Raw genomic sequence first — 15264 nt, forward strand, 5'->3', positions numbered from 1 at the left:
AAAAGAGCATGGAAATAGCCTCATCTGATGGAGCCAAAGTCATCTCCCAGACCATGAAGACCTCTAATCTTGGGTTACAGGTCAATGGCAGAAATACAAGAGGAAGACTGTAAGAAGAAATGTAATCAGATAAGCATGAACTGTATCAGGCTCACACTCACATAATCAACAAGGTTCTCTCCGCGGTTCTCTCTCCCAGGAATGGCAGGGACAGGCTCATTTAATTGTGCTAGGAGGCTCCTGCAATATTTCATGCCCAGCAATGCCATATCATTCCCAAAGCCTATCTTCTTTTTGAAATGGCAAATGCCCTTTCTCGTCTGTAAGATGTCCACTCATGAGTAGGTTGGGTTTATTTTTAAACTACTACTTCTTGATCACCAGGAGATTATTCTGGTGTGGACACTGATTTGAACATTTCTCTGAACGGAGGGGATCACAGCACAGACTGCCACCTGTGTACCCTGGTAAGCTGTGTGGGGTAAAGCTTTTCTTCTATTCTCAGGGATAAGACTAGTTACCTTGGGCTCCAAATGTAGCCAACTTGGATTAGAATCTACTAGAGTCTGAAGGTTGAAGAACTACACAGCACTTACTGAGAAAGGCTATATAACAGAAAGACTTTTAAAACTCTTCTTTTGTAGTGATTTAGGGCAGAGATTAGCAAAATACAGCCAGAAGACCAAATGCAGCCAGTGCCTGCCTTCCCAAATAAAGTTTTACTGGCAGACAGCAACGCCCATTTCTTTATGTGATGTCTACGGCTGCTGTCATGCCGAAACAGCAGAGGTGAATTGTTGTGATGGAGACCAGATGGCCAGCAGAACCTCAGACATGTCCTCTCTGGCCCTTTAAAGAAAATATTTGTTAATCCCTGGCTTAGGATAAGGCTCTGATGACCTGCAAAGCAGGTTGCCACTCCTGACCTTACCCCTCAGCCTCAGACCTGAGTACCCCCTGCTCAACCTGGTCCAGGTCACCTTTACCTTGCAGCCCCACAGGCGCATCCACTTGCCCTGACTGATAACCTTGTCTCTGCCTGAAACCAGCTCCTTTCCTGCTCCTTCTTCTTGGTGCCACATCATCCACCCAGGCCCAGGTAGATACTCAGAGTTCTTTTGTATAGCCTGTGGCCTGTCCGTGCCACACACCCAAGCACCTAATTCTGGAGGGTCAGGGAAAACCAGGAGTCTTAGCGAGGTGGTACTTACTTCTGGGGATCTTACTGGGGTAAATCTTCTGGCATGGTTTATACTCATCTGGAGGAGGAAAATCTTCCATGGAATGGAACGTGAATTTAGATTCAAAGTCATCTGCACACAAGGGAAATCGCAAAATCACTCTCATTACTACGATGATCCGAGTTTTAATAATTTCCAGGAGCAAACAGGTTTGCCTGCTCAGTGCAAGTTTTTAATGGCAGGGCTATTCTCTTCTAAGACATCCATTCACCTCTTAACTTTTACTATTAATACTTATCTGGGACAAGGGGGAATCAGGACAAGTGAAGTCACAGACTCTTCCCATCATCCACCCAACTTCCTTCAACCAATGTCTTAAGGAAGCTTCCAAAGGGAGCAGAAGTGCCACAGGCCTATCCAGGGCCCACAGTCAGAGGTGGGGAATCTGGCAGCAACAAAGGCCCAGCCAAGTCCCTGTGGCCTGCAGTCCTTCCTGTGCTCCTGAGGAGGACTCTAGGAGGGGTGGAGAGGGGTAGAAAGAACAGGAGTCCTCAGCCTGGCTGGTGGGAAGGAGCCCAGCCTGTGTTCAGTTGGGGATCAGGACTTCCCAAAGCAAATGGGTTCTTCCATGACCCCCTGATGGCAAGAGGAGAAGGGTCTTGTGGCTCTTTTATGAGTTGAGTCCCTGCTTTGTGATCTAGGGTTTGGGTGTGACAGTAGCTCAGCCCACCAAGGGGTCCAAAGATTCTTGGTCACACCTGACCCCAGATGACTTTCCTTCCTAGTTCCACAGGTTTGCCTTAATTGTTCCTCTGCTGGTGGGCCTTCCATCCATCCTCTCACCTTGTGCAAATCAGTCTGTCAGGCTTACGTCTGATTTCTCCATGGAGACAGGTGTGCACGCATGCACGTCCATGCGTGCATGCACACACACACACACAACTTAAATGCTGGTTTTCTTCTCTCTCTGTAGTCTCAATCAGAAGGTTGGGGAGTAGATTCTGGAACCCCTCCCCCAGAAAGCCTCAAAAGAAACGCTATTTAACACAACCTGTAGGTTGTTCTTTACCCCACTCACCAATGATGTTCAGGCTTCCATTCCGCAGCTGACCTCCGGGCTGCTGGGTCGGGGTCCAGGCTAGGGCCTGCTGGCTCCTGCTGGAAAGCTCAGTGGTGGGTGACCTCGCAGGGGGTGCTGGGGGTGGGTTGAGTTTTCCCCCACCGGTCCCTGGCAGAGAAGATGATAGTGTATTCAGATACAGGACTTTCAGATGGAAGATGCTAGGATGGTAGATGCTATAATCTGGGGGAGGTGAGGTATTGAGATCTTTGGGTGTAAGATGAAATGATGGTGAAAAGGCAGCCTCTCGAGCCAACCTTCTTGGGACTCTGTCCCAGTCCTCCTGCTGGAGTAATAACACCACCTCTTTATGCCTCAGTTTCCTCATCCATAAAATGAGAATAATAATATATATACACATTCTTGGGCTTCCCTGGTAGCTCAGATGGTAAAGAATCCACCTGCAATGCAGGAGACCCAGGTTCAATACCTGAGTCGGGAAGATCTGCTGGAGAAAGGATAGGCTACCCACTCCAGTATTCTTGGGCTTCCCTGGTGGCTCAGCTGATAAAGAATCCACCTGCAATGCGGGAGACCTGGGTTCAGTCCCTGGGTTGGGAAGACCCCCTGGAAAAGGGAAAGGCTACCCACTCCAGTATTCTGGCCTGGAGAATTCCATGGACTGTATTAAGCGAGTTGATTTAATTAAAGTGGCATGTAGTAGGGGCTCAATGAATATTAGCTGCTATGATAGTATCAACCCTTGTCATCAGATGGTACAGCCCAAAGAAGTGAAGATACTGCACAATCCTATGCAAGGGAAGGACTCTCTGTAGGTGAGACTTGGGGTGGGGCTGGATGAGCAGGCTGGCGGGGGCTTGCTCCTGCCCCTGCGTTTCTGCTCACACTCATTCTCCTGCACTTTAGTCCTTTGTTTCTCCTTCCAGTTAATTTAAAGCCTACCTGGCCCCCAGGGCCCAATTCAAATCCCACCTACTTCATGAATTCTTCCCTGATGATCTCCTTTGCATGACTTCTTCCCGTGACTCATTTGGCAGTTAATCACCTGCTGCCTTGGCACATCAACTCGGGTACTCGACTCTTCACTTTGCTCTTGAAATGATGACAACTGCACCATCAGTATCTGTGCCAAGATGTTCACAAGTACAATCTCCTACTCTTCCCTGTGGTTGGTCTGAGCAGAAATTACCCTCATGTTGTTCGTGGAAAGCCAAGTTTCACGTCCAAAGACATAGTGGAAGAGGCCAGACAAGCACCCATCCCGGCATCCGGTTTGCAGCGCCGAAGCTGGCCTCCCCACGGCCATCAGTGCGCCTTGCCCCTCAGCTCCACCCTCTGCCCTTCCCTTTCTGTCTCCCTCCTCTTCCTTGCCGGTCTTCCCTTCCTCTGTACCAGGATCCACTAGGATTTACTTATTCCCACAAGGGGACTAAAGAAGATAAGGGGCTGTGGACCCCTCTTCTGGGTGAGAAGCTGCCTCTCCACTTGGTCAGAGAAGGAAGTCAGGCTGCTGAGCCCCTAGCTACCCCTCTCCCCAGGCAAAGCACTCCAGGCATACTTCCTTACTTGGTATGTATAACAATCCTTTGTAAAAGGTGTTATTGTTACTATTTCCGTTTGTCAAATTTAAAAAAGCAAGGTTCAAGGACATTAAAAACAGAAGAGGGTGGGAAGGCAGGATTTGAACTCAAATCTCTCTGAATCTAAAGCACTGATTTTTTTCACCCTATCTATCTTAAACATTTAGGAATCATGAGCCTCAGAAGGGGCTCACTAGTACTAATGCTGGACGTTATGGTTAGTCAGTTGAGAAGAGAATGATTAAAATCTTATCTCTGGTGATCAAAAGCCTTAAAAATATCCTTGCTTTTTGTACCAGGAACTCCCTTTCAGGATCTTATCCTTTAAAATAAAAATCTAAAATGTAGACTACAATTGCTATAAATGTATTTCCTGCAATATTATTTCTAATAACAAAAAATGGAATCAACTTAAATATCTTAACACTAAAAATATGGTACATAGCAACTATATTAATATGCTTATAGATACATTTTAACAATTTCACAAATATCAAATTACATCAAAATTGCTTTTAATATTATTTTAAATAAAAACAATAGAAAATAGTATATACAAAATCGTATTAACCATGTAAATATGTAGGTATGTTAAAAGAAAAAAAGAAACACATCCAAATATGATAGTTTTTACTTTTGGGTGATGTTATTGTGGGTGATTTCATTTTTTTCTATTTGCTCTACAATGAGCTTGTATTATTTTTAATTCAAGTATATATATTTAAGAAACTTTCTGCATCAAAAGATTTTCTGCAGATTCAAAGATACAGAGAATTATCTTTGTAAATAAAAGATAAAAATTATCTTTGTAGTAAACTGGCAGTTATAGTAGGGAGGGGTGGGGGGCAGGGCAAGATAGGGGAAGGGGATTAAGAGGTACCCACTACAAGGTATAAAATAAATAAGACACAAGGATGTAATGTACAGCTCTGGGAACATAGCCAATATCTTACAGTAACTTTAAATGAAGTATCCTCTATAAAAATATAGACTCACTATGTTGTATACCTGAAACTAATATAACATTTTAAATCAATTATGCTTCAATTAATAAAAAGAATGTCTTCTCAAAAAATTTTTTTTTCTGAAAAATCAAGGAATATGAGCCTGTGTGTATAATTGTGGATATATGTTGGGCTATGTGTGTGGATGTAGGTTTTGATGAGTGTGTGCATATATTTATTAGTGTATGTGTGTGTCTGTGTGTATGTGGGGGTGCTTCCCCTATGGCTCAGTGGTAAAGAATCTGCCGGCAACGAAGGAATTGCAAGAGATGTGAGTTCGATCCCTGGGTCAGGAAGATCCTCTGGAGGAGGGCATGGCAACCCACTCCAGTCCCCATGGACAAAGGAGCCTGGCGGGCTATAGTCTAGGGTCACAAAGACTCAGCATGCATGTGTGTATGTGTGTGTGTACATGGGTGTGTGTGAATGTGTAGTGTGCTTTCCATTTAGGACACCGAAGGTGACTGAAGCCTCATCACTTCATGGAAATCATAGTCATGGAGCACGTATATTCAATCCAGATCATCTCTGCTGGAAACATGAAGGGATTATTTTTAAAGTCTGGCTGAAAATATGGACCCTCAGTTTTCCTGAGTCAGCTGGAGAACCTGCCAAAAATATGGCAGAATGCTAAACTAATCTACTCAGGATCGATGAAAATCCTGGCTGGAAGCCAGACTATAACTCAGACAAAAATTACACAGGAGAGCTGGTTCTGGAAACAATTGCACTTATAGCTGTCCCAACCAGGGGAATGGTGATAGTAAAAACAAACAGACTTTTCTAGATCTCACTGTTCTGACAACTGCATGAGGGGAGAATCATTGCTATGCCCATTTCACAGATGAAAAGAAAGCACAGAGAGGCTGAGGAATCGCCCTGGGTCACACAGCTAGTCATGGCAAGGTGATTAAGGCCAGAATCCCTAGCTTGTGGTCTGCACCACCTTGGACAAGTCTTCCAGCCTCCCTTACCCTGGTTTCCTGTCTCTAACCTGAATACCTCAGCATAAAGTCATATAACACAAGTTTTTCTTGCTCCACAGGGCACTGAACAGGTCTGATCTAAAACAAAATTCAGAGTTAAGACGTCCTGGAGGTTTTCTCAAGTGGGCCACAGGTGCAGGCCTCTGGGGGTGTCCATAGCACCTCCAGAGCTGCTGCCAACGGTCAAAAAAATGATCCTCCGAGACGACAACCCTGGACCGGAACAGCAGCGCTTACCGGGGCCTCGGCCGGGCCTCTTCTTCTGCAGGAATGGCTGAGATCCCGGAGGGGCGGGCGGCGCCGGCAAGGCCTGCCCGCTGGGCTTGGGTGGCTGGGCCTGGAAGCTGGGGGACTTGGGGGGCAGCGGGGGTGGGACTTCACTGCTGCTGTTAGCACTTGGCAAAGGGGGCGCAGGCAAAGAGGATCTGGGGGTGCATGAGGCGTAAAGGGGGAGTGGAGGTGGCGGGGGCGGCGGGGCGGGAGGCTCCCGTACATCTTGGGCAGGGCTGGCAGCGTCTGCATTGAGCCCGGGGTGCCCACAGGGAGGGAGCAGAGGGAGCGGGGGCGGGACGGGCGGTAGGTGCAAGGGGGCTAGCTGGGGCTTCGCTGACTTGTCACTGGGACCCAAGGCCGGGGGCGGCGGGAGTGGCGGGGGGGGCGGGGGAGGAGGCGGCGGTGTGCAGAGCAGAGGTGGTGGAACCACCGGGGGGCTCCCTTTGGTCGGTGGGCCAGCGGGGGACACCAGCGGAGCTTTGACCGGGGAGGTCGGGGGCAGGGGTGGGGGTAGGGGCGGGGGCGGTGGGGGCGGGGTGGGGGGAGGTGGAGCGGGCATGCTGGGGCGAGGGGGCGCCGCCCTGGCCACGCCGTGCCCTTCAGAGGCGTTGCCTAGCCTGGGAGAGGCAGGGGGGTGGAACGGGCCGCTGATAGTCTTGGTGGGAAGCCGTGGAGAAGGCGCTCGGGAGCCAGGGCCCTGGCCGGTCTTGCCACCTGAAAGTGAAAGAATTCTGGGTTAGCTCAGCGGGTAGAACTGGGAGAGACCCCAGGGTGTGCGCCCTAGCGAAGGGCTCTGTCCAGCACGACCTCAGTGAACCGCATGCTGGTCATTCTCTTCCCTCCACTGGAGGCTGCAGGTGGAGCAGCTGGCACACAAGAGGGCCGGCCCAAGGCCCTTGCCTGCAGAAACACACTGGCCTCCGGTGAGACAAGCCCAGCTGGAGCTGCCAGACTGCGGCTGTGGCACCGGCTGCCTGCTGTATCCCACCTCCACCCTCTGACCAGCGTGTAGGCCTGCCGTGGCCTCCTTCACCCTTCCTCCCCTCAAGGCCACCGTCACCCTCACCCTGATATGCTCTAGGCCCGTCAGCCGCGTCTGCGGGTGTACCAACCAGAAGCTCCTGACGAGGGAGGTTTTCCTCACTCCAGCATTTTGTGAATATGGACTTTGTTTCTGACTTGAGAGGAGATTCAAGATTCCCTGAATATATTAGGTGATTGGAAAGTCAATGGGAATACACCCTGCTTTGGCGATGCAGGTCCAATGACCTTGAACCTCCCGGTTCCATACCCTCTGGAAAATCAAAGATTCCTTTCCCAAGGGCTTTTGCCCATTTCTAAGCGGCTTGCTGTCTCCTGATCTCCTGGTTTTCTTACCGTGTAGATCCTTCACCACATCAACCCCAAATTGAAATCCAATGTCTCTTTAAATCCACTGCCAACAGCAACAACAACTTGCTCACAGTAAGCATTTGTGTGTGGTGGATGTCATGGAAGACTCAGGTGGAGGGTGCTCCCTGGTTGGGGCCTCCTCACTCTTTGCACACACTTTCACCCTACTTGCCACTTCTTACCCTTTTTTCCCCCCTCTGTCACTTCAAAGTAAAAAAAAAGTCCCTTTTGTTTACTGCACAAAAGTTCTGCAGTCACTTAAATATGTCCTTGGAGTATCACTCCACTTAGGAGGCATATTAAGACATTTCTTCCAAATAAATACACTTTCCCTAAAAGGGATTTTTGGGAATACATTTTTCAGCACCTGTATATTTTATAATCTGTATGAAAATATTTGGAAACCACTAGAAAACGTTTGCTTCTCACACCTTCAGCTTCCTGGTGCTGCAGAATAGGAAACACAGGTTTCATATCAAATTATAATGCCAGCAGCTGTTGGTGGTTCTGCTTTTCAGTCCCTGAGTCTCCAGTGTGTTTACCAAACCAGGTGCTAAAAGTACTTGGTGCCAAAAGGCAGGCCGATCACGGAAGGGCATGGAAGAGGTGACTCTGGGGCTAAAACTAAGTGAGCAGGACCACAGTAACTCTGGCTTTCCAAACGGATGACCCTACTCTTGCTATGATGCGACAGCCACCTGGACACGTGACTCATGACATGAGTCTCAACTGTGGAACGCTCTTCTGGAGGCAGGGTGGAGCTGTCATTATTCCTCTGCTGAAATTTTCTTTTAGATCGCTGTGGAGGAGATAATATCTTTACACATACGCATCCACCCTGGCGGACTTGGTTCCACCAGGGTGCTAAGGCAAGCATTGCCAGAATGGCTGACTGTCCATGAGCAGCAGCAGGAGGTCCCCACCTGGCCTTTTCAGGGTCAGGATCTACCACCTGTGATTCCAGCGTGAGACATTTTCTATAAGGTCCAGGGTAGGTGTCAGCCTCAGAGATTCCTGCCTCCAAGTGCTCCAGCCTGTTTTCAGTAGTCCACAGGGATGAAGATGGAGGACCTAGGCAGCTCTCCAGACAAGGCAAGGCCTCCCTCTCTACCCACCAGCCAGATGACTTTAAAGAGGTAACAAGGCTGAGTAGCAGAATCAATCCCTGAATAACTAATCTTAAGTTTTTAAGTGTCTGAGAGCACCATGTATCTGAGATTCCAAAACCCTTAAAGTGGGTCATTTAAAGTACAGGAGCCTCTACTTACTAAACGGCCAACCTAATGAGAGATGGGCAAACCCGTTTGTATCACCATGTGAGCAGCAGAAGCAAGGACAGCACAAATCCTTGCCCAGCTTGTGTGCATGCCCATTCTGGGATGAAGCAGAGAGCTGAGCAGAGCGAGTTCAAGGGGAGACCCACAGGAGTCAGAATCAGCTCTGGCGAGGAAACCAGGCAGCAGACAGGGCTCTGACAGTGAGCACCAAGGGCAGGGTTTCCTTCATCACATGAACGCAAACCCTCGAAATCCAACTGGAAACACAAGAGCAGACCATGAAGCGGTAGGGAAAGGCCACCTCGAGAGCATCACAGGGGCTTTGCTGACATGGAAGGAATCAGTTTTTGAGCCTGGGTGTTTATCAAAAGGTGAAATATGTCTTCCTCCTCCCATCTGTGTATGTTTCCAGGAGACCTCGTATTGCATGGAAGTCTCATCACACATTCTATACAAGCCAGTGATGTCTAGGGTTTGTTACATGGCAACACGTAACAGACATGATGCTAGAGACCCATCACAACTCACACTGCCAGTGAGTCCACAGTGACGTCACGAAGACCTTCTATTGTGATTTACATCCATACTTTGCAGTGTGGGCCACGATCACACCATTGCTAAACATGCCACACTATGGCAACTCCTTCTTCAGTGATTACAATGGGATGATTTAAACAGGATGAGGATTTCAAAGATCTCTTGGAAACAATTCTGTGTTTTGAAAACTTCTAGTACTTATGCTTCCAAAGAGGTGATCTCCTACTACGTGACTGTTTCCTCTAAACATGTCACTTATGCCCTGTCATCAGGAGATAAGAGTCAAACAGAGCCAATTCGAACTCTTCCTTACCTGCTGCATCCCTCTGGCCTGCCGGGCGTAAGACTGGAAAGCCTCCAGCAAACAGATCTCCCAGGGCTGGAGGTGTGCTCCCCCCTCGAGAATTGGCAGGCCCTCCTCCTTCTTTGTTGGTTCCTTTAGAACCTGGAGAGAGAAGAGGCAAGTAGATGTGGACCTGAGCGGCCAGCTCTCACCCTGGCCATGGTCTAACACTGCCCGTGGCAGCCTTCCCTTCTCCCCCCGCCAGTGTTACCCTTCTCCTACTCAACATCTTTCTCAAGAACCCCTGCCTTGTGCCCTGGCCTGTCTGCCACCCTCTCCAGGCTACCAAAGACCCATCAGTAGTGACCATTCTGAAAAAGGATCAAAACAAAGGCATCGCTATACTGCCATTTAGTAGATGTGTGTGTGTGCGTGCAGTCTGTGGACTCTTTGTAATCCCATGAACTGTAGCCCACCAGGCTCCTCTGCCACGGGATTTTTTCAGGCAAGAATATTGGAGTGGGTTGCCATTTCCTCTTCCAGGGGATCTTCCCAATCCAGGGACTGAACCTGCATCTCCTGCATTGGCAGGCAGATTCTTTACCACGGAGCCACCTGGGAAAACCATTTAGTAGATGTCACCTTTTAAATTAGAAAACCCAAACATTGTAGGTAAAGAGCTGACCCCATTTTCACTTGACTGTTGTGGGAGGACTAGACGAAGAAAACCCATAGATTTAATTTAGGCAGTAATTTTAACTTCTGGTCCACAGAGCCTGGTCCAGGATTTGCAAGCAGGAAGTAAAGGTCTGCAGTGATTTCTTCTTTGGCATTTTCATTCTCTGTTTCCCCAACTCCCACTCCCTGGGCCTAGTGCTCTTCCCTGCACTTTTTTATTTTTTTCCTATAGGAAAGAAAGCTCATGAGCTCCTGAGAGATGTCACTAATTCCAGCCTTCCAGATGTGTGTGATTAGCAACTACATAAAATGTAAAGACATTGAGCTTACAAGAATTTCTGGCAGACATTGTTCACAGCCTGAAGCTAATATGCACAGAGAAATCAGGGCACAGTGCCTACTGGTGGAGGAGTGTGGCCAGATTATTCCTAGTATTAACATTAAACATTACCTCTTCACTAGAATGATAAAGAAATGAGTGTCCCAATAAAATGAATTGATCTGTTAACTTGTTTGTTGTTCAATCACTAAGTCATGTCCAATTCTTTGTGATCCCATGGACTGCAGCATGCCAGGCTCCTCTGTCCTCCACTGGCTCCCAGAGCTGGCTCAAATTCATGTCCACTGAGTTAGGCTTAACTAATTAGATGGTGGGTCTAGCCAGAACTAATTTTTATTGTATCAGTGCTGAACATGTTTCTTAAAATAATTTGCCTATTCACGTACATTGACATATATAATTACAGATATTAGATACAATTATATTTTAGGACTGTCTTTGAGAATAACCATCATGTATCATTGCAAAATATATGGAGCCATAATAACACCTTATATTTGGATATATTTCTTTTTTTTTACTTTTCTTTTTTTAAAATTTATTTATTTTAATTGGAGGCTAATTACTTTACAATATTGTACTGGTTTGTGCCATACTTTGTATATACCAGGCTTCCCTTGTAGCTCAGCTGGTAAAGAATCTGTCGGCAATGTGGGAGACCTGGGTTCGATCCCTGGGTTGGGAAGATCCCCCTGAGAAGGGAAAGGCTACCCATTCTAGTATTCAGGCCTAGAGAATTCCATGGACTATATAGTCCATGGGGTCACAAAGAGTTGGATGTAACTGAGGGACTTTCATGTTCACTTTCTTTCACTGTAATATTATTTCAGCCTTCAACAATCTTGATCAAAAAAGAGAGCAGGTATTATTATCTCCCCCCGTTTTGCAGATGAGCAAACTGAGTCTCAGAGAGGTTTCCCTGGTGTGCACGGTGGCAGAATCAGAACTCAACATGGGTCATCTGATGGCAGGAACAAGGCTCCTTTTACTCCATCATACTCTAGAAGACATAGAAACTTATAGTCATGTGATTCTGTGAGAGAATTCGGCAGAAATATTTTTCCTTATGGAAAATAAAATCTTTGCATTTGTTAGGGTTGAGACTTGAATTTTTTGCTCATTCAATTTGAGGATTATGTTGACATAGCACAAGTGATCTTTAAATGTTACTTCACAATGGATAAATACATCATTGAACATCCATACGATCAAATCTTCAGTTCAGTTCAGTTCCGTTGCTCAGTCATGTCTGACTCTTTGTGACCCCATGGACTGCAGCACGCCAGGCTTTCCTGTCCATCACCAACTCCTGGAGCTTGCTCAAATTCATGTCCATTGAGTCGGTGATGCCATCCAACCATCTCATCCTCTGTAGTCCCCTTTCCCTCCTGCCTTCAATCTTTCCCAGCATCAGAGTCTTGTCCAGTGAGTCAGTTCTTCTCATCAGGTGACCAAAGTATTGGAGTTTCAGCTTCAGCATCAGTCCTTCCAATGAATATTCACTGTTGATTTCCTTTAGGATTGACTGGTTCTATCTCCTTGGAGTCCAAGGGACTCTCAAGAGTCTTCTCCAATACCACAGTTCAAAAACGTCAATTCTTCAGTGCTCAGCCTTCTTTATGGTCCAACTCTCACATGCATACATGACCACTGGAGACACTATAGCTTTGACTATATTGACCTTTGCTGGCAAAGTTATGTCTCTGCTTTTTAATATGCTGTCTAGGATGGTCATAGTGTTTCTTCCAAGGGGTAAGTGTCTTTTAATTTCATGTCTGCAATCAGCATCTGCAGTGATTTTGGAGCCCAAGAAAACAGTCTCTCACTGTTTCCATTGTTTCCCCATCTATTTCCCATGAAGTGATGGGACCAGGTGCCATGATCTTCATTTTTTAATGTTGGGTTTTAAGTCAGCTTTTTCACTCCCCTCTTTCATTTTCATCAAGAGGCTCTTTAGTTCCTCTTCACTTTCCGCCATAAGGGTGGTGTCAACTGCATATCTGAGGTTTGATATTTCTCCTGGCAATCTTGATTTTAGTTTGTGTTTCATCCAGCCCAGCATTTCACATGATACACTCTGCATAGAAGTTAAATAAGCAGGGTGAAAATATACAGCCTTGACGTACTCCTTTCCCAATTTGGAACCAGTCCATTGTTACATGTCTGGTTCTAGGTGTTGTTTCTTAACCTGCATACAGATTTCTCAGGATGCTGGTAAGGTGGTCTGGAATTCCCATTTCTTTAAGAATTTTACACAGTTTGTTGTGATCCACACAGTTAAAGGCTTTAGCATAGTCAATAAAGCAGAAGTAGATGTTTTTCTGGAATTCTCTTGCTTTTTCTATGATCTAACAGATGTAGGCAATTTGATCTCTGGTTTCTCTGCCTTTTCTAAATCCAGCTTGAACACCTGGAAATTCTTGGTTCACCTACTGTTAAAGCCTCGCTTGGAGAATTTTAAGCATTACTTTGCTAGCATGTGAGAGTGCAATTGTGCAGCAGTTTGAACATTCTTTGGCATTGCCTTTCTTTGGGATTGGAATGAAAGCTGACCTTTTCCATTCCTGTGGCCACTGCTGAGTTTTCCAAATTTGCTGACATACTGAGTGTAGCACTTTAACAGCATCATCTTTTAAGATTTGAAATAACTCAGCTGGAATTCCATCACCTCCACTAGCTAATGGGTATAGGTTTCCTATTGGTGTGATGGAAATGGTCTGGAACTAGACAGGGGTGATGGTTGCAACAACACTGAATATATAAATGCCACTGAATTGGACACTTTAAAATGGTCAAAATGATGAGTTTTATATTGTGTTATTTTAAAACAGTTAAAATAATTATTTTACCATGAAGTTTTTTTTAAAGCATTTGAAAGTTGATGGTAGATATGCTAAACATCATCAGCAGATCAGGAAAGGTAGCTCTGATTCTCTCACCCATGTAGACTGTACACTGAGCAGGTCTGAGATGGCCAGATGTGTGTCCTGATTAGCACTTGTGGCCCTGTCCTGAGCAAGCCAGGAGTGTCTGGCTGAGCCTCACATGCCCTGCCCTTGGCTCTTAGCAAGCCGGATGCTCACTTACCCTCAATCTGCGGGGCACTACGGTCATTGATCTGCGTGACTTTTCGGAGGCGAGTCCCTTGCTGGATATCAGCCAACAGTGCACTCCGACCTTTGGCATCTGCCTTTCTCAAGCTGGAAGCATCTGCACTTACCTGTAAGGGAATAAGAGGGATTTGATTATAATTCCATATAACACTTGCAGGCAAGCCATATGTCCTATCTGAGGTAAGTTTCCCCTCCCATACTTTTCTGCTTTCCCTGTTTGCTCTCCCCTGCATCACTCTCCCCAGTGCAGTTATCTAGGGGTCTTAGGTCTCGCGGGAGGCTTACCTCCTGCCCTGCTCACATGCTTCTCCCTGGGGACCCAGAACAGATTCTTCCTTGTGCTGAAACTCCCATGATCTTAAAGAGCCCTGATTCACGGCCCCTTTTCCTCCTCATGGGTGAGCCCCATCTACTTATCTGGGCTTCTGGCTGTGTGTTCCCGACTCTGGCTCTCAGGTTCTGAATAATTACCCTGCCTGGTGTCCCCAGGTCCCCTCCTGGACCAAATTCAGAAAGAAAGAAGTGCAGGAGATGGCCATGAAAGTTTAGTGACTGCTTTCTTCTCTGTGTCTGAGTGTGTTAATTTAATTCTCATAAAATCTTGTGAGTTTCAAGTGAGTTTACCCTCATCTTACAGGTGAGAAAGGACTATGAAATCTCTTCCCAGTCACAGGGCTAGGTCCTAACCCAGATCTGCTGAATTCCAAAGGCCATGTGCTTTTTATTTTGAAGCACTACAGAGATCAAGGTCATGGTGCTGTAGTTAGGGCAAGTATTCTCTGGACTACAATAATGCTTTGTAAACATGTTCATGAGAACAACCTCTGGAAGTAACACTGAGGTCCGATTGTTTCACTTCCACTAGAGCTTGTGCTGATACAGCGGGGTCTTCATGGGCCATCAGAACCAGGGAGCAGCAGAAAGAAGATACACAGGTTGGTGGCAAATAAGGGAGGGGAGGTCACACTAGAAGACATAGCCAGGAGGACCCTCCACAATTAGAAGGTTTATATTACATGACCTAAGATCTGGTTAAACATTTCTCGAGATGAGTAATACTTTCTAGCACCTGCTGTGTGGGGAATACCATGTCTTTGGTTTTCAGCTTAAACATCGCTTTGGAGGTCTTTTCTGGCGCCTAACCTAAATAAGGCTACCCAGGGTTCTCTCTTAGGGCACCATATTCCTTTATCCCCTGTAAGTTTGTCACAGTGTATACATTTATACTTACCATTCCTTGTGGAAAATTTCCAATTGTGGTTATGAGTTGCAGATTCACCACCCCCACAAGACTCTCTTAGGAAAGAGATCTTGTTCATTTTGTTCCCTAATACCTCCCCAGCGAGTAAAACTTGGCCCTGCTGCTGCTGCTGCTGCTAAGTCGCTTCAGTCGTGTCTGACTCTGTGCGACCCCATAGATGGCAGCCCACCAGGCTCTGCCGTCCCTGGGATTCTCCAGGCAAGAGTACTGGAGTGGGGTGCCATTGCCTTTTCAGAAAACTTGGTCCTAGATAGGCTCAAAAACTGTTTACTGGATGA

The 15264-nt window shown here is 46.6% G+C and overlaps 1 protein-coding gene across 1 annotated transcript in view; it reads right to left on the bottom strand.

Annotated features, from left to right (window-relative positions):
- The window catches only part of WIPF3 (WAS/WASL interacting protein family member 3), a 54643-nt gene that overhangs the window by 10002 nt on the left and 29377 nt on the right, over positions 1–15264 (bottom strand). The window contains exons 2-6 of the mRNA XM_068972407.1: positions 13700–13832; positions 9625–9756; positions 6070–6819; positions 2260–2409; positions 1212–1313 (exon numbers count right to left, since the gene is read on the bottom strand). Coding sequence (XP_068828508.1) covers positions 1212–1313; positions 2260–2409; positions 6070–6819; positions 9625–9756; positions 13700–13832 — 1267 coding nt within the window. The remainder of the gene's footprint in view (positions 1–1211; positions 1314–2259; positions 2410–6069; positions 6820–9624; positions 9757–13699; positions 13833–15264) is intronic.

The sequence above is a fragment of the Capricornis sumatraensis genome, chromosome 5 (assembly GCF_032405125.1).
Source record: "Capricornis sumatraensis isolate serow.1 chromosome 5, serow.2, whole genome shotgun sequence".
In the NCBI taxonomy this organism is placed as follows: domain Eukaryota; kingdom Metazoa; phylum Chordata; class Mammalia; order Artiodactyla; family Bovidae; genus Capricornis; species Capricornis sumatraensis.